Genomic DNA, 19,979 nt, shown 5'->3' with positions numbered 1-19,979 from the left:
CTAGGAAAAAGTTCCCAAGTAACAGTTGAGTATTACACAAAGTTGTGCATCTCTGAGATAGCTTCCTAGGCAACACAACAATTGAATGAACAAATTCCATTGCCCAAACAACAAATTCCTGACCCTAGTAGGGTCAGGTACAATATAACTGAATAGGAAGGTCAGACCTAGGCCAACACCAACCTGTTTAATTGATCTAAAGCTTGCTATTTGGGGTAGTCTCTTGTGCTCATTTTAAAATGAATTTATAACAGGAACCACACCATATGACTTCCACAGACTTCTTAAAGGTCAAGATAGATCACTGACCTAAAATGACCCAGGTCAACATTTTATCTTTAGGAACATACTGCCCCATGTAATCTTTTATGCTTATTTGGATGCAAAACTCAGAGTGGTCTTGCATTATTTTGGTCACCATGACCATCAAAAGGTCAAATGAGGCCACTGACCTTAGATGAGCATCAGTGATCTTTTGCTTAGAACAGATACCTAAATTCTGGGGCACTTTGGACATCAATCTGAAGTTTGAACCAGTTCGACCTGATTTAACCTAAATGTCCTAATGAAATGTTCATGACCAAGAACCCCAAATTTTAACACAAGTGAGTTCATGCACAAGCCAACACACCCTGTGAATTTGGTGTCTCTAGCTTAGCTTCTGAGATCTCAGGGGGTCATATGGACTCCCACCCAAGCAAAGGGTATCAAAACCACTGCCCCAGCGCATATTACTAATATATGGGATACTGCTTGGGGCTACAAACTGCCTGCTATTGGCCGGGAACCTCATGCATAACAATTTTTGTTCCCCAAATTACTACACATGTGAACTAAATGGAAGGCTTCATGCAGCTCAAAGCACTACAACAGTTCAAACCCTCTGAGTAGATATTATGGAACTTTTCAATATTGCTGGTATGCCATAACACCCTTTAACAAATTTTTTTTCATGTGGCTAGTATTGCCAGAAATATTTGGCCACCAACAACCTTTGAGAGGCCACTTGCATTTAAAAATTGTTGTCCTACATAGGACATCAACCACCATGGGTACCAATCATGGACAGTACAGCTCTAAAATGCATGTATGGCTCTAAAATGCATGGCCTTTTAGAACTTTTGACTTCAAAAGACTTCCCCAAGTCTTCTGTGTATTCTACAAACAATGGGAAGTGAGTATTATGGGCTGCCGAGCATATCCAATCAGGTCACGCCTCAGCATTTTCTTACAAAACCAGTACCATTTATAACAGTCATATCATGACAATTTGCATGAAATCAAAGTTCAAAGAGGGCTTCAACAGATCATGAATTTGTTTGTAAAGTAAGAACTCAAAAGGTCACCACTAATGATTCTCATGCATACACCAACAAATAGTATAAAAAATAGACGTATTAATGGACAGCGAATCAACAGAACTGGAATAGCCAATTTCTTCACACTCAAAGCATATTATCATATAAATATATCATACCAAAAGCACAGTACACACATTTTGAATGACTCAACTCATTTACATTCTTGCTAATCAATTTTTAATTGGATAAGTAGGTGGCTACAGGCTACTCTAAAAACTAAGAGAGCTAGAGGCACAAAATTCACAAGGCATAGTCCAGTATAAGAATTCACTTATGTCAATTTGGGGTTCACCAACCATACCTGGAACTCATGTAAGGTCAAGCTACGCCAAATCCCAGTTCAGCCTTCAAACTTCCCTCAGAAATCCTCATAATATCCTCATGAAACCACATTTATCCTAGACACCTCAACTAAGCAGAAGGCTATTGGAGCCATTTCAGGTCAGCAACATTTTTAACCTTCAAAGGTCAAAAATTTAAGAAATGCATTTGTTGACATCTCTGTGATGATGAAACTCAAAATGAGTGTAAAAAACTGTCCTGCGAAGAAAGATCTCCAATAAAAACACAATATGGTTGACAGTGACCATCATACCTGACCCAAGGTCAACAAATTATTTGCAGTCTTAAATTCAGTAGTCCTATGTATCAAAGAAACCATACCAAAGACATATGGCTTCATCTATTAAGCCACTGTCACATTAAATGAAAAGATTCCCCCAGGAACTGCCTTTGCTAACAGCCATGCCCTGACTTTGAACCATCAAACCTATGTGACCTAAAGTGTACCTAAAATTTGCCTATTACCAAACCATCAGCTATTTAATTGACTACAGCTATGCAGTTTGGCACAGCTGAGCTGCACCATCCAGAAGTCCAGAAGTTATTTAGGGGAAATCTTGGGTTTTGAGGGGTCAAGCTAACTGCCCACCTGAGCATGTGCTAACCTACATGCATCTATTACACCAGCTGGCAGAGTATGGTAATGAGGTCCATGATTCAGAGCATTCTTCTAAAATTTACCAAGCCAAGCTATATGTGCACAGCTTATTGCACCTCCCTTATAGGATCATGTGGAGGGTGAAAAACCTTATGCAAACATGACACAACTTGGATTGAATGAACACAACAGGATACTCCACACCTTGCATCATTCCTGCATGTGAGCCAGGCCATGGACAAGCAAGTCCTCACTACCAAAGCCAACAGTCAATATAACTTTAATGCTTCCTTTTAATGAAACTGCAATACCTCAACATAAACATTTAAGTGCTAAGTTCTCAATGTGTCTCTCTGTCAAATCTTTTAAGAAGACAGTGGCAGGCTTCCATGCATAATTATTTTGCAGAGGGTTTCTAATTAAACCCATTGGTGCAGGTACCAAAAATGTCCCTGGTTCCATAAGTTAAGTTTTGGGCACCATGTGCATGATAATCAGTGCAAACCTTTTTCTGAAATCATCTTATATTACTACATAATGTCATGCTCTATAACCATGAAGTCTTTCCGGATCTATAATGAACTAAACATCCTGGCATCATGGCAGTGATAATCACCAATACAACATACCCAAAATGCTGAGCATACATTTACAACCAACCACACTGCACAGACTTCATAAACTGGCTATGCTATAACTAATGAAACTATTGATCAGCATGATGCATCATGACTGATACCAACTAATCCAAGCCATATCTGCTTTGCTTAAAAATGTACTGCCTTTAAATAATCCCTTTCCATATGACTATTACATATTATATGCATTTCCCTGTGGATGTAGTTTTTGATATTGGGTGTCATATTGCATAAATATAATCCTTCCCTGAAAATGAGGGTATCCTAAGAATCCCTACCATATGCTTTATATATATATATATATATATATATATATATATATATATATATATATATATATATATATATATATATGCATATATAATACAGGGCATATCTCATGCTACCATTATCTTGAACATCATCACAATAAAACTGTTTATATAAATATGCAAATCAATCAGCATGGGGTAGATAATAACAGGTAAAAAGTTGACCCAATGCCTCACCTGCTTCTGCCATCACTACACAACTATATAAAAAAGATGCATGGGTATTCATTGGCCTGGTAAATTTGGATACCCAATCCTCAATGGAACACATTGCAATAATTTGTCAGCTGGTATAACAGACAAATGTTGATAAATAAAACAGGCCTTCATCCAGGGCAACAGAAATGTGGTACATAATGTGAGCTGATAGCTATGTTAAACCATAATTGGCATACCAATGCATAAAAAGGAATATGTCAGCCCTCACCCCAAACGACCCAAGACCGTGGCAATAGGCCACACAACGAAACAAAATCGCTCTTACGAACTGCGCCAGATTTGTCCAGATGGGCACAAAATGAACGGCGCCATGTCACGGAAACAACGGTATTTAAACAATGAGTACTTGTTGGGAACAAACATGAAAGGATTTTCAATTGTAATTAAATCACTTGCTCACTTACCTCAACGGTTTTCAGGCCACAGTGTTCTGAAGGACACGGGTGCCACTCCCGACACGGAACTCGCGATGACGAATACTGACGCACAAGCCCCGAAAATCGTGCATGCCCCTGTTCCAAAGGACACGTGACCTCTGGTTCTTACGATATAGCGATTTTACAACGTCACAGATTTATTGATTATTTGTCTTACCAACCTGGAACAACTCCTCTCTGCAGCGAGGGACTAGCACCAATACCCACTCACCCACCGCCCAGCGGATGTGCGAGTGTGTTTTCGTCCACGGTCCACAAGGTCATGGCTGTTAAATGTTAGTCATAGGTTTCTTAGTGGGACTCCAGAATAAAGCAAACGCTTTTTGTCTTACGTGGTCATGACATCTTTTTTATTTGTATGCTGTAGGTGATAGTGAATTTCAGGGAAAAACAAAAGGTGCAACTTATTCGTATAGCAAATAATGAAGTTTTTGAACCTTCAGGGCTTCGAAACATAATTTTTAAGAGATGAAAGGAAACATAGTATGCTTTGAAATGCTTGTAAAAGCAAGAAAAATAACCATAAGAGTTCTGCTTTTTCTTCCCTCACTTATAACATCACTTTTAATATATTGAGTCTAGAGGCTGTGAAGGCCGGGCAAACCCAGTTAACGCCGTATTTATGTCACCATAATTAAAACTGTAATGCATTTGTAAGGAATTTTCACATAAAAATCGAATCATACTGTTTTGTTCACAATTTGACTTCCGAAGAAGTCCGTTTTAAGAGTCATTGCGCTTATCTGCACATGTTTTGAAGACAACTTGAATGCTGTACATATATAACAAGGCAGTACTTTAAAAAGTATAATTATGACGCAGCTATGACAATCTTTGTTGCAATAAAATTACTATTTGTTAATGTGTATGCGACTGCTGTCGGCGGTATTTAGTGGTTGGACTGGCGGGTGGAGGGTATTGGCCTGTGGGTAGGTATAGTTGCTTATCGACACGGAGTAGTTCTGCATTCTGCGCAATTAGGCCGCTAGATTGGTATGGGTGGGCATATGTACCTAACGCTACAAAGAAATTGTACTTCGTTTATCTTTTTAGCGCAGCAACCGCCGTAAATTATCATAAAACTCGTACGTCTACAATTTTACGTTCAAACTCAAATAAGTGTGATAGCAAACATCCAAGCTGTCCAGGGACCCAACGCTCCTGATGCTGCTGACTCCATTGCACTGACATCAATCTGAAATTCCCATGAGAAAACCAAACCAAACCAAACCTGATCTGACTGAACTGTTGTCACATTGATTAACCTCCCTGCCCAGCTCTCTGCGACCCATTGTCCCAGCTGCAGCCATGCCATCAGTGACAAAGCTACGGCTGACCAATGCATGCTGCTATTGTACTTCCATATTTCAGGGGTAAGATGACAAGATGTCCCCAAAACATTTGTGTTTTATGGGTATTAATGGTGTTTAATGTCTTAAAATGTCAGGAGATGAATCATTTAATGTTGGAGTGTAAATAGTCAGTGTAGACCATGATTACTAGATTCTGTTTTTAGACATAATGTTGCATAAATGGCTAGCTAAGATAAAATGGTATCACAGTTCATGGATTTTTTGTGTACATTTTGAAAGCAAGAATTTGATGCTTGGTGGATGCTATCATGTTCAAACCAATCCTACCACTCAAATTTGTAAGGTTGTCCTGTATTTTTATCTCAGATTGTTGGTGAAAGGTTGCTTGATATTTTAAGGTGTGGTAGAGGCCTGAAAGCCATAGTGTGACTTTCCAGTGACAAATTTTTGTCCTGGTCGAGGAGGCACAGCTATCAAGTTGTTCTCCATAAGGTTAAGGCTGAACTAACTAAAAATGTTATTGGTTAATACCAACACATTCACATCACAGTTTTTTTTGCATGAATGCTTGACTTCAAATGCTGGGATTTGGTGTACGGATGCCACTAATCGCACGGCATGGAGATCTAACAACGGAAGGGTTTGAAATATTCTCAAGGTAATGTCTAGCAAAATTGCCCTTATTGAGCAAAAAAAAAGAAAGAACATCAGCATAGTGGGCAGGTTTCTTTCAGGCTGACCAGCAAATGAGATTTATACCCGCATGCAGATATGTTGTGAATCTAGGAGTGCATGGTCATGAAGGTCATGTGTATCCAACAGATAATGTTGACACCAATCTGGAATTTTGGGAAAAAATCTGGAATGTCATTCAACATTGCCAACACAAACATTATCTCAGATAATTTTGTACCATACTGTTTCTGTGAAATTATCACAGATTATGCTGTGTATTGGAGTAAAATCCTGGAAAGTTTTTAGAGCATGGCTAAAACAAGGAACTGGCAAAGAACAGTCCTAAATTATTTGTTTTTACCTTGTATTTTATTGTTATGTATCATGTTACTTATAAGGTAATATAGCAATACAATATGGTGAGCTTGTCAGTCCCTTGCAATGCTTGGCCACAAGCTAGGTGGGCCAAGTATGAACTAACTAAAAGTTAGTTCCCAGTCAGTCACTTAGCAGACATAAAACTCAGTGATCACTGATTTTACCACTGCCCAGTTTCCAGTAGCATATGCACAATCCTTTAGATGTTTTGCTATAATATTTTCAAGGTATTTGCATGCAATATGCTTAATCAAATGACCTCTGTGATGTTGCAGCATCACAACTACTTCACCTGATTTTAATTTGTCATATTTCTACATGGTGAGGAAAAGACATCTGGCTTTTTCAAACTGAAAAAACATGAGAAACACTTGTTCAGGTTATGATGAGTACATTTAAAGGTCTAAGACCAGCACATTTTGATGAAAGAAGGTTATGATGACTTTACATTTTAAATGTCTGAGACCAGCATATTTTGATGAAAGAGGGACCAAACAAGTATATTGTCAAAGGTAGAGGCTGAAGTGTGCTTGATCACATGCTCAGGAGTGTGAACCATGGAAAGGGCAGTTGTAGAGTGTTTTTGAAGAACAGTGTCTTGGCAACCAGGGTAGATAAAGATGTAAAGTGAAGTACACAGTGTAGCTGTTGATCAGTACACCATCTACAAAACACCAAGCATTCCCAGCATCACTCAACCTGAAAGTGTGACAGTCATAAACTTTGGAATTGCAGACATCATGTTTTCCAAGAGTGGCCTTGAATGCAACATGGCGTGACACAGCAAAGTAGATTGGGTTAAGCCAACTGCATAGGTGTATGGTTCAGTATATCCTGGTCAGCATCCCTCCAAAATATTGGTTTTCTGAGCACCATTTTCTACAATCCATAAAAGTCAACAGGTGCAGATATCTCAATTTCATTGCTTTCAGTTGTCATACCTCAGCAGTCCAAAAGTCAGTCAGCTGCCAAGCAATGTTTTCTCACCTGCCTGACCAATTTGCCAATCCTGAGGTACAAATGTGCTGGGTTGGCTGGTCTTGAGCAAGAGGAGTAGTGAACTCTGAGTTGGGAGTGCAATAGCATGAAATAATATTGACATCCACACCAACTATGTTACCGAGTGTTTGAACACTGCTTCCAGGCATGCAACATGAATTTTGGTCTTTTGCAGAACTCTAGTGACCTGAATGTCAGCAACATGAGTGGAATGAATAAGATGCCTAAGGATGCTGCTGTGATGGCAGCTATCCTGAAAGAAGCAGGCATCTCATCATATGATCACAGAGTTATCAACCAGATGCTTGAGTTTACGTACAGTGAGTGTATGCATGGGGCAAAATACACTGAGTTCATACCCTTTCTGAGACAACTGTTGTATTTGCCTATAAATAACACACTCGCACTCCATATGCAACTGATGATGTGTTCTTATACAACTCAAGTTCTTGTATGGAAGAGGAGGAAGCACACCCATAAAAACAGTATTGTTGATTGCTCGAGATGCCACGTTTGCACGGCCATGTGTAGTTGGGTAATAATGATGTTTCCCTTCCTCAGAATATGTAACCAATGTGCTGGAAGATGCCAGGGTATATTGCTCTCATGCAAAGAAGAAAAACATCGACCTGGAAGACGTGAAGCTAGCTGTGCAAATGCAGCTTGATCAAATTACACCACTCCACCACCTAGAGATGTAAGAACTCATACTTCACATTCCATCCACTGCCATGGCTACTTAACCAGCATGTGAAAAGGTTTCTGTAGAAAATGTTGCGACGCCTTGCCGTAGTCTCATCACTGGCAACGATAGCGAACAGCCGATTACACACGGCCCCAACGTCCTACTTATTTTTGGATCTGGCCCTTGTTTTCAGTGGAGCTACCAAGGAGGACTTTTGGAACCATTGCCCCCCCCCCCCCCTACCTCCCCTTGACGTGCCATGGGTCCCCTGGGCCCGAAAATTCCAGTACTTTTTGGCATTTAGATGCTCATGCATATGTACTTGACACAAGCCGCCCAAAGGGCTCCTAAAACATAAAAAGGGCCCCGAGGCAAGAAAATGCGAAAAATAGGGGCCACTTGAACGAAAAGCACCTGTGACCTGATTTGGCCGCCTCCTGGGTGAAATCCTGGGTACACCACTGCAGCTTTGTCGAAATTCAACTTCAAATTTCTCTGGATCCTTTGCTGCGTCACTATTCCCCGCTACGTCATGGCTCTTGAATGCCTGTAATGGGGCCCGCACTTACTACACTCGGGGCCCCCTGAGGCAGAGGGGAGCCCCTCTCTCTGCGTAGGGGTCCCAGAGCCAACTAACGGGGTATCTTGTCCCGCACCAGACAGAGGGTTTGTGTCAGCCAGGGGGTCCTATTAACCGAATAGAAATGTGGCCAGGGTTCAAGAATGCCGATTATGAAGTTGCCGGCGTCGCTCAGATCAACTTGAGACAGGCATATAGTTCCCTTCTTAATGTTGGTGGGCCTCCCTCTACTTGGGCCACAGTCCCCACCGCGTATTTTTTTGCGAGAGGTCTTATTGCTTAGAGGTACATGCATTAAAAATATTTCATTAGAGGTTATGTCGCGTAGCAGTTTTTGCGCCGGCAGTTCCATCATGGAGAAGTATTTGCGTTGAAATTTTGGTAAAAATTTAGTCGTTAGCAGCAATTGCGTTAGAAGTTCTGGCGTGAGACTGTCTACCCCAAAGTACAAATTTTGACGATGTTACGCCTGACGACGAAGTGCAAAGGCTTAAATGTTTTAGATGATCGGATTTCTTGGGGCTGAAAACTGTCATTTACTACCAGAATTGGTGTTGAATCTCCGAAATAATGATGTAACATTTTCGAGAAGCGAACCCCTTTGCATGTGCTCCCCTTCCAGATCGTACCGATATGTGGCTCAAGTCGTGCTCGTTGGTGCTAGAGGATGCTCTCTGGTGCAGGCCCGCAAATATCGACCTTGCAGCCTCAGCAGAGTCTCTAAGCGGCATTCAGTTGCCAGACAGTCGTGCCGTTTGTACGAAACCTGCTTTCTTATCTAATTCCGGTGGAAGTCTGTGGAATGCATTCTAGAGAAAACGGCAGGCCAAACTGATACCGTGATACTGAAACGTGAAACTGAAACCCGCGATGCTGTCAATTTTTGAGACTCTTGCCACCTTGTGCCAACACGAAGTCAAAGTCGGTGATCGATGGGGACTATGGTAGCGGAACCTGTGCCTGGGCCGGGCGTTTCGTGGTCGCCTCCCGGCGACGGCGAATGGCTTCAGCACACATTCGTCTGCGTGTTTCAGCTGCTGGCCGACATCGCGCGCTCCCGCAACAGCACCCCGCTGCCGCTGATCAAGCCGCAGTGTGGCCTCCGCCTGCCTCCCGACCGCTACTGCCTCCTGGCCACCAACTACAAGCTCAAGCAGGCCAAGAAGGTGAGCCGCGCTGCACGCGTTCGACCCTCCTCCCACGCCAAGCGGCTCCCGGGAGTGTTTGCTGCTTGTCCGGGCGGCTGACGTTAATGTTGGCGGTGTGGCGGACATTCAGCGTGTCCGGCCATTTGGCGTCACAAAAGTCTGACCGGCTGCCACAAGCGATGACGAAACACCGCGGTGGCCCGGACTCGCCGCCTCCCGCGGGCGGTCTCGGGTGACCTCTGCACCGACTTTGCGGCGCCGGCCCGGGCCTGCACGAGTTGTGCCTGTGCCGCGTGTTTGTAGCAGAGAAATTGTTGATTCCGTTGGGCTTTCTGTGACATCTGACGACTCTTAGCTCTCGCTGACGCGAACGACACTGGTGTCGTCTGCAAGTGTCCTGCACTGTGTGTCCATCTGTGAATGTTGCCCCCCCCCCCCCTCGAGGGTGCCCAACCGTGAGTGTCATCTCCCTGCGAGCCTGTCTGAGTGCGCCGTCGTCGCCGTGCGTATGTGGGCCGGCGCTGACGCCGACCGCGGCCGCAGACCACCGGCCGCCAGACGTCGAGCGGCGCGGCCGGCTCGCGCGTGACGGTCGGCGCGGCCAAGGGCGCCAAGGTGGCCGTGGTGCCCAGCAAGGCGTCCAGCGCGCCCGCCTCCGCCGCCGCCACGCAGCCGCCCATGCCCAAGTTCAAGGTGCAGACGAGCGCCCAGACGACCGGTGAGTGTGGCGTCAGCGCCGTTGGGACGGGAGGTGGCGCGAGCGCGGCCACTGACGGCTGGGCCGCTCTGGGCCCTCGCCCAAACATCTCTTCAGGCTCATAGCCAGGCAGAGTGATGATAGGAGGTTGTCAAGCTCTGCGACGATTTATCACCCCTGTGCGGTGCCACCGCCGCGGCACAATCCTGGCTTCCGTACCCCCGAGCTGTTGTCTGTCCTGTGAGCAGCATTGTCGTGGCTGCTCGCAAGATCCACCGAAACATTCGATATCGTTATCGCTAGATTATCCTCATGTGCCATGACTCATTAGTGAAAACATAGGAACGCGTGATTCTTTGCCTTGTTTGAGGGAGTTTGCTCGTTGGTTCGGTGGTCGTGCTGCATTTTTGGTGACATTTGTATCACGGAGCCTTGCCTTAAAAACACTTCCTAAATTCATCACAGCAGGCGTGTTACGCAGCCAAGCCACTCGTGTAAGAAATCGACACGCAGTATTACACTGTGTCCAGAACTGGACAGAACTGGACACATGCCGTGCTATATCGGGCCCGACGCCCTGCACGCGGGAGCAGTACGACAGTCGGAGGAATTCCGGCTGGTAGTAACGCAACCTTGGCGACAATGTCTGATGATAACGGTCACTGCGAATAGGGGCTAAATGCGCGCCGACATCACGATCATTTTGCCCCCTACGGCATAGTCTGAACTACCGGTATGACACTAATGAGTGTTGGGCATAGTTATACGTCCCAGCGCGTCGCCACGCGAGCTTTGTTGTTATGGTAACCGGACTTTTCAGAATGCGTGTGGACATTTCCACACATGTGCGTCCTCCCCACCTGCGTGCCTGCGCGTGTGCGTGTGTGCGTCTGTGGCTGCGCGTGTGACCGATGTCGTGTTTCGGCAGCGGGCGGGACGCCGACGGTGATGCCGCGCATCCAGTTCTCGACGCCCACCTCGGACCCCACGCTGGCCGGTCTGAAGCGCAAGAGGGAGGACGAGTGAGCTGGCGCCCACGCCGCCGGCTCGAGGAGCCCTTGCCGCCGACTTAAGGCGCCCCCGCCGCCGGCTCGAGACGCCCCCGCCGCCGCTCGAGGCGTTGTCGCCGCCGGCTCGAGGCGCCCCCTCCGCCGGCTCGAGTCGTCCCCGCCGCCCGCTCGAGGCGCCCCGGTTGCCGTCTCGAGACGCCCCGCCGCCCGCTCGAGGCGTCGTCGCCGCCGGCTCGAGGCGCCCCCTCCACCGGCTCGAGGCGCCCCCGCCGCCGGCTCGACGCGCCCCCGTTGCCGGCTCGACAGCAGCGGCCGTCCACGACCGATACGGAACAAACAACAGCCGGCGGGCTACGATCGCCACCCTGGCGTCGGATTCGGCGGCTCGAGGACGTGCGGTCCTGGGAGGGGTCGGCTTCGGGTGTCCTGTGGCGCGGGGATGGAATGTGGCGTCGCACGCTGATGTCTCGCAGGCGAACAACAGGACTCGTTATACAGTACCAGTGGTACGTGGCGTACCCACTATAGGCAGGGCACGTGCCCGGTCGTAACGCCATCATCTCAATCATGTCCGAGCTCACTTGCACTAGTGTGAGATACATGCCCTTCATATTCTGAGAATACACGTTGTTGAATACTCCGTCTCTTCTCGCGTATCGCACCGGTGGCAAACTACGCCGTCGCTTCTCATGGGGTTGCCGCTGTATTTGTCCTTGAATAAACTTGGTTACATCCATCCTCCCAAAAGAGCGTGCTGCAGAAAGCCGGCTGGCTCCGGTCATTCGGCTGTGAACTTGGCTTTGTCAGCTTTGGTATGAAGCTGCGGTACTGCTACAAAGCAACGCGCAGTGATTGGGCGATGGCCGCGTACAGGCGGCCATCTCGCTGTGCGAGCCACCTTTCCCATCAACTGCGATGGTCAGAGAGAACATAGAACTATCAGTGCGAGGCCCCGGTCTGGCGTCAGCCAGCGCTGCTCTGCTCTGCCCAGAGCGACGCGGCGGACGCGGCGTGACTGTCGCAGCGCGGCAGGCTCGCGGCGACGGCAGAGCTATTTGCGGCTGCAGCGTTGCATGACGTCCAGTAGCAGGTCGATGATGGTGAGTGCCGAGTAGCCGAGCAGCAGACCCAGGTTGCCGCCGAAGTCGGCCAGCAGGTCCGTCAGCGTGTAGGCCACGCGCTCCGACGTCAACTCCGTCCTGCCGGCGCCGAGTTGCAACAGACGTGACGAGAATTAAACGCTGCCTCTGCCCAGTTGTCTTCCATGGACTAGAGCGCAACAACGCGAAAGCGGCTTTCAAATGATGCAGTCTGTCTTTAGGTAGTGAAAGCTGAGACGGGCCGACCGTTCGCAGTGTAATGAGGTTGCACTTCATGTGCAGAGCATTGCTGGCATGAGTCTGCTTGCCCCCCCCCCCCCCCCCGACCCGCGGGCGTTTCGTACCTGGGGTTCAGCTTGATGAAGGTGTAGGAGTCGTTGCGTGTTGACCTGAAACTGAGCGGCTCGTCCCAGAAGAACTGGGAGATTTCCACCGCGCGGCAGCTCGGGGCGCATACGGAGAAGCAGCGGTAATGGTCCGAGATGCTTTGCCAGGCCGCGAAGAAGCGGTACTGATCGTCGTACGATACACACGCGTCTGGCCCGTCGGTGAACGGACCGCTGCAGTTCGCTATCGCCGCCGTCAGATTGGTGTAGCAGTCGTTCAGGCACTGTAACCGAGCACAGCAAGTCGGGGGGGGGGGAGAGGATCGGCAGCTGCTGACCTGTTGACGTGATTGTGCACCGCGCCCGTACATGAATCAGCGACAGCAAGGAAAGGCACGGCTGGGCTTCCTCTCCAGCCGACCTCACTGGTCTCTGCATACGAGGGGCGATTTATGCTTCCGTTGCCGGCGGCACATCTGAACCACTATTAGGTAGACAGTCTGGTTGGTGGCAGTACTCTCCGATGTCGCACCACACGAAAAGCTGAGTGAAAGCATTTCGCTGTCCGTTACATTAAATCGCTATGAGTCTGCCTACCCAGGCAGCCAGGCGTGTTATACAGCCTTCTGTCTTGCCCCAATCGCCGGGCAACGACTGTTAGAAACCCGTGACGGATGAGAGACTGACGGGCAAAAAATTTTGACGAACGAGATACCATAGGAGGTGGAAGACTGATGAGTGACAAACAAGCAGGTAAGAGGATGACCAAATAACAGTTGAGAGGCTGTGTGGGACTGCGATGGGTGAACACTGCACATGACAGATGAGAACTATGGTGGGTGACAGTCGGTTAGGGTTGACTGACGGTCAGAGTTTCCGGACGGTCAGGACTGCCGGACGGTCAGGGTTGACGGACGGTCCTGGTTGACAGACAGTCAGGGTTGCCAGGATAGTCTGGGTTGACAGACGGCAGGGGTTGCCGGACGGTCAGGGCTGACAGACGGTCAGGGTTGTCAGACGGTCAAGGTTGCCAGACAGTCAGGGTTGACAGACAGCCAGAGTTGCCGGACGGTCGAGGTTGACAGACGGTCAGCGTTTCCAGACGGCCAGGGTTGCCAGACGGACCGGCGAGCGCCTATGCTCGGTGACCCGGCACTGCGAGAGGAGCCGTCAGACGGCTAGGGTTGACAGACGACCCGGGCTGCCAGACGGCAAGGATTGGCAGACGGTCAGGACTGACAGACCACCAGAGTTTCCAGACGGTCAGGGCTGCCAGACGGTAAGGGTTAACAGACGGTCGGGGTTGACAGACGGACAGGGTTGCCAAACGGACCGGCGAGCGCCTGTGCCTGGTGACTCGGCGCTGCGGGCGGAGCCCTCAGACGGCCAGCGCCCGGCAGCGGGCCACCCACCGCTCCTCGCTGGTAGTGCGGCCGGTCCACGCAGGGGTCCGGCGAGTCCAGGCCGCCCTGGTCGCCGCGCCGATTCTGCGCGCGCATCGACGCGACGATCGTCAGCCTGGCGTTGGGGCGCACCAGCACGTGCTGCGTGCCCGGCTGCGGCCGCTGCGGCCCCGGGCCCGTGTGCAGGAAGAGCTTCAGCTCCGTCCGGCCGTGCCTGAACGCGGCGTGATCAGCCGCGCCGCCCAGGCCCAGCGAACGCAGCGACGGGTGGTGGGTGCGTAGGATCACGTCGCTCAGGGGCTGCGTGCTGTTGGACACGAACGTGTAGCACAATGAGCCGAACGGGAAGACGCTGTGGCGGTACCAGGTGCCGACGGCGCTGTGGGCGACGTTGCTGCTCTCCTCCTCCACGGGCATGCAGTTGCCCTGGGCCTCACAGTAGAGCAGCAGCTGGGGCAGCGGGATCGCTATCTGGGGACACAGTCGCATCAAGACCTGTGAAGTCGCGGTTGCTCACCGTGGCGGTCTGCCACCGAGAAACACATCGTACCTGTTGTCCCACGAGTGCTTTGTGCACGACAAACTTGCCCATTGGAGCAAAGATATCTGCCGTGTTCGCTTGTTAAATGAGCCAACCATACATTCCCTCTCGGGGACTAATGCAGAATGCCTTTCGCTCTAACATCCGATATGTGATCTAAGATCTGCGCAGTTCTGGGAAGTTTTTTAGTAGGAAAGTATCTTGCCAGGTTGTCGGTGTGAAAATTTAGTGTAGCGTGGTGCGTAATGTAGTGTAGCCATGTGCGCGAGATTGCGCAGGACTTCAAGACGGACCTGCGCTTCCAGAGCAGCGCTGTCGCGGCTCTGCAGGAGGTCAGCGAGGCGTACCTGCTCGGTCTGTTCGAGGACACGAACCTGTGCGCCATCCACGCCAAGCGGGTGACCATCATGCCCAAGGACATCCAGCTGGCGCGTCGCATTCGTCGCGAGCGTGCTTAAGAGCGCTGAGAGCGAAGTCATCAACTTTTTGCTAATGCGCCGCCGCCACGTGCCGTGCCGTCCACTGGAGGTGTATGGCCGCCGAAACCGTACAGCGTACATCCCTGACGCTTCAGAGCGTAGACAACGTCCATGGCGGTGACCGTCTTGCGCTTGGCGTGTTCGCTGTAGGTGACGGCGTCGCAGATAACTTTCTCCAGGAACACCCTGAGAACGCCGCGCGCCTCTCCCTAATGTGGATTGCGTGTTCGTAGTGAATTTATTGATTCTTCGTAGTGGATTGCGCAATGCATTCCCCGGTTTACTACCCCCAATTGCCTGAAGCGTTTAGGGTGACCTTAAGACTTCAGGTCACCAAAAAGGTGCATGTGCTTGACGTAATGGTGAGCACGGAGCCGTTGTCGGGCTCGGATTTCATGCACAGATTAATACTGAGGAGCAATGCGCGACCGCGTTTGTTGTATCTACAATGGCCTGGAGGCTTCGCGGCGACATTTACATGTCAGGCTGCCAAAGGTGCACTTATCTTGCGTTTTGACGAGCACGTGGCCGTTTTCAGATGTGGATGAATTATTGACGAGATGATTGGTGACCGTGTGTTCTACCCCCAAGTTGTCTGGGGGTTGTGCAGTGACTTTTAGAGGTCAGATTATTCGAGGTGCATATTCTTTGCAAAATAGCGGGCGCCTATCAGTCTTCAGATTAGAATCTGATGCATTGCTGCCGGGCTATACGTGACCTCTTTTTGCCGGAGCGTGTATGGTGACCTCGGGGTCAAATTGCTAAAGGTGCCTATGTCGGGCGAAATCGGGCACGAGGCTTTCTTCAGAATTGGATTCCATGCCTTGATGACCGAGTTATGCGTGACAGCGTTTTCAACAGATGCGAACATGAATCCCAGTATAAATACTTTACAAACATGACGCGACGGTCTTTTTACCCTTGGTTGCCTGGGGGCTATGCTGTGACCTCCAGACGCCTGGCTATCAAAAGCGCATGCACCTGATGCCAAGGCGAGCATGAAGCCGCAGTCAGATTTATATGTGATGCATTTCTGAATGTGGAGCTAATGGCGCGAAGAAGGTGCGACGAGTGGCAAATGGAAAGTGACGGACGCATCCTAATGCATGCATTGACTGCGTCACGTGTGAAGATGGCGGAGAGCAGTGACGACTGGCGACGTCTTCGGAGACTGCAGCGCACGAAACCGCCGCCATGTTTAACTTAAGCGTGTATGCGCAACCTTACTTATTGAGATGTTGCGGCAAGGTGCAGTTTGGCACCAGGTTATGTGAAGGAATGTGAAGCATTCGGAGGGAGAAATGTGCAGAAACAGCAGAGACATTAAGGTAGATGAGAAAAGAGAAGGGGCCTAGAGCATAGGCGTAGGAACGTTTCGAAAAGTGGCGGGGGGGGGGGGACACTTCAGGGCACACTCCAGGAACTTTTTCTGGAAAGGAAGCCCGATGACCAGGTAGAGATGGAGGTTGTTATAGCTCTTTATTCACATGTCACGGCAGCTGTGCTATATATGCGTCTAGAGCTGTCTCTCACTGGTGCACAATCTTGCCTAGTTGACTCATCTATGTCATTCCGCAAATGAGGCCATGCAGCTTCCCAAGATTGTTCGTCAATTTCAACATTGTCTTTCCTGAGGAGGCGAAATTGCACAACGGGTAGGCATTTTGGGTCATTTAGGAGACATCTGCCTCCGCATGGTAGATGCTAAAATACGGCCTGGACATAGGCTGATGATAATTTTGAAAGTGAATTGAAGACTCACAGTGTGACAGATTTTTCCTGCGCCTTCGCTTCGCTGGCTGCTTTTTAAGAGATAAGGCTCGTCGCAACATTTTAGACGGGAACGAATTCGGAAGCTGGAAACTGCCAAAAACATGGTGACAAAAGCCATAAAACTGGAAATTCTCCTTTAAAGACCAAGCGACAGAATGAAGGCCTTCCGGCATATATTCCTTATCTGCGCCCTGCTCCCGTCCGCCGTCGGCGGCCACTGCCCTGGCCCGGCTGTCTCCCGCATGACTGCAAACTGATCGTATGGTTGCTTTGTCGCATATTTCTGCATCAGCATTACTACTAAATAGCGTGTTAAACATGTGTAGGGCACCCGCAACAGCATTTTTTCCGAATTATCTTCCCTTACGCCACACCACCCCAGAAAAAAACTTCCGGGAAACTGCCTGACTTGGGTATGGACTGGCCTAACGGACATCTAATTGCCCATCATTTAACCAAGACAACCTGATCTGCTTTTGTGTGTGGGCAGGGGCGCAGCCAGAGCCTTGCTAAGAAGGAACACAGGGTTGACAAGAACCCCTCTTATGGTGACCCCTCCGCCAAAAAATCGCTGGATATAGCTTACTTGTTAACAAGGGATACGGTTTTCTTCGTTTCATTGTCATTTTTACCTTGCGACCAGAACAGAAACCAGACGCGACCGTGATATCAATTCTGTTTGTATTTTGCGGTCACTACATGGGTGTAGGTACAGGGGAGGCCATGGGTGCCATGGCCCCCACTCTTCAAGGTGGGGGGGGGGCAGCAATGTTAATTGGTCCACCCCCCCCCTCCCCACTTTTCAGATTGAAGGCTGTGTTTGGCTTACTTTTGCACTATGTTAAACATATTTATATCGCGGTTTACCTAGTTCACCAACCATCTTCCTCAAGATGCGTCATCTTTTTCGGTTGCTCACTTAGTGTTGCAGCCACAGGGCCGACGCCGCGCGGTCTATGGTCAAGACTGCGGCGCCGGGTATCGAGGCTGTTGCAATTACTTGCGAGCCCGCATGTTCAAACCATGTTACATAGTTTGTATCAGTGATCAATTCTGACTTAAGTTTGAACATTTTAAGACGAACATGGATTAGCTACGCTAATACAAATTTGGAACCCCTATTTCATCTACAATCCACATTCAGGGAGTTCTCAATATCTCTGAAGAACACAAAAAACATGAAACCGGAGTCTATGGGACAATTATTGGACCACCTGCGGCGATCAGGAATGTTGCTGCGTCAGTGAGGGTTTCTGTGCTGATCCAGGGCCAGCTGAGCGGGTCAGAAGGCCTCCCGTGCCAGGGAGGTCTTCTGAACAATGTGATATGATATGTCCTTCTTCTGACCTCCGGAAGGACCAGGAGATCCTGCTCCCTGTCGCCAGAACGACAGCCAGAAGACGCTTCGCGATGGGGCGGAGTGGCTCTTCATACCTTGACCAGAAACGGCAATGTGTCCCTGGTGTTCCACTCAAGGGGCGCTTTGCTCGGTAGGAAATAAGGGGTCTCATTATTGTTGAGTAGAGTGGGGGTTTCATTATTGTTGAGTGAAGTGGGTGGAGATGACCTTAAAACAAACAAGGCCATCCCATGTTTGCCTAAGAACGTTCATTTTTTAGAATGGATTAGTGAAATAAATAACATCAAAAGGTTTGAACATGCCCGCCGGCAGCTTCGAGAGCAAGGACATCGATGACTTGGGCCGCAGCCTCCGCAAAACCGAACGACTTTGGCCACTGCAAGTGCCACCAGACGGGCATCGTGTTAATATGGCTCCTAGACGGATCAGAAATTGCAGAAACACGAAAGATAGAGATTCTACCTTTACTCTTCCAGTTTAATCACCAGACACCAGTAGCACTGTGCAGTGCTTTGCCACGCGCCCGGGTGGCCGGCTAGATACCTTTCGCTCGGGCGTGGGGGGGGGGGTCATTTTGACCCCCTGTGATCTCGGGAATTAAGGGAGCTATAGACACCAAATACACAGAGTGTGTTGACCTGTACGTGAACTCACTTAGGCCAAAGTTTGAGATTTCTAGGTCGTGACCTTCGGGTCAAATAAGGTCAAACAAGGTTAAATACCAGATTGGTCTTCAAAGTGCCCTAGAAACTAGACAAGTGTTTCTAAATAAAAGGTCACATGCTCAGCTAAGGTCAGTGACCTAGTTTGACCTTTTGAAGGTCATGGTGACCAAAATCATGCAAGACTGTTCTGAGTTTTTGATTTGAATAAGCAACAAAGACCACGCCAGGCAGTACGCTCCTAAAGAAAAATGCTGACCTGATTCATTTCAGGTCAATGACCTATTCTGACCTCTAAAAAGACCATGGAAGATGTATAATGCGGCTCCCGCTATCAACATTTCGAAATGAGCACCAGAATTCATCCAATATAGCGAGCCCCAGAGGAATAAAGCAGGTAGGTTTTGACCTTGGTTTGACCTATATACCTGACCTTTTGTCATCATCATTTTCGTCTACACGTTGGTTATGGCTCAGTGTATGCTGCTGGGCCAACGCTGCGCGGCCTACGGAGACTGCAACACCCTGGGTCGAGGTTTTTGTTTCTAAGATTTCCTGGTGCGCATGCTCCAAATTATGTCACATAGTTGTATTGATAATCGGTTAATGTGCTAAAAGGTAATTACTTCAGAAGTGTCATCATTTTCGTCCACCGGTAGGCCAAGGGTACAAATTAGACGCAGGACTAACGCCCAGTGGACTATGGAGACTGCAGCGCCTGGTAGGGAGATTTTTGTTCAGATTTGAGGGCGCGCGTGTTAAAAAGCGCGTGCCATAAATTGTATCGCTAATGGATTCTGACTGAATAGTAAACATTTCCAGACAAACATGGCTTGGCCTCTTAATACACATCGTTGACCACTTCATCTACAATTAAATTTCATTTTCAAACTTTGATCAGACATATCGATATAATTTGCCTCCGCGATGTCTTTAACGTCTGT

General features: G+C 48.7%; 1 protein-coding gene across 1 annotated transcript; it reads left to right on the top strand.

The window, feature by feature from the left end:
* Positions 1-7,471: 7,471 nt before the first annotated feature.
* Positions 7,472-11,477, top strand: LOC119097604 (transcription initiation factor TFIID subunit 9-like). The gene is given in 6 exon segments (XM_037220647.1): positions 7,472-7,591; positions 7,833-7,940; positions 7,943-7,968; positions 9,571-9,702; positions 10,228-10,402; positions 11,310-11,477. Coding segments are annotated over 6 exon segments (657 nt in total). The 5' UTR covers positions 7,472-7,473; the 3' UTR covers positions 11,408-11,477.
* Positions 11,478-19,979: the final 8,502 nt, after the last annotated feature.

This window comes from Pollicipes pollicipes, unplaced genomic scaffold (genome assembly GCF_011947565.3).
Source record: "Pollicipes pollicipes isolate AB1234 unplaced genomic scaffold, Ppol_2.1 Scaffold_4295;HRSCAF=5057_pilon_pilon_pilon, whole genome shotgun sequence".
Taxonomy (NCBI): domain Eukaryota; kingdom Metazoa; phylum Arthropoda; class Thecostraca; order Pollicipedomorpha; family Pollicipedidae; genus Pollicipes; species Pollicipes pollicipes.
This window is presented reverse-complemented; position numbering and strand designations above follow the sequence as displayed.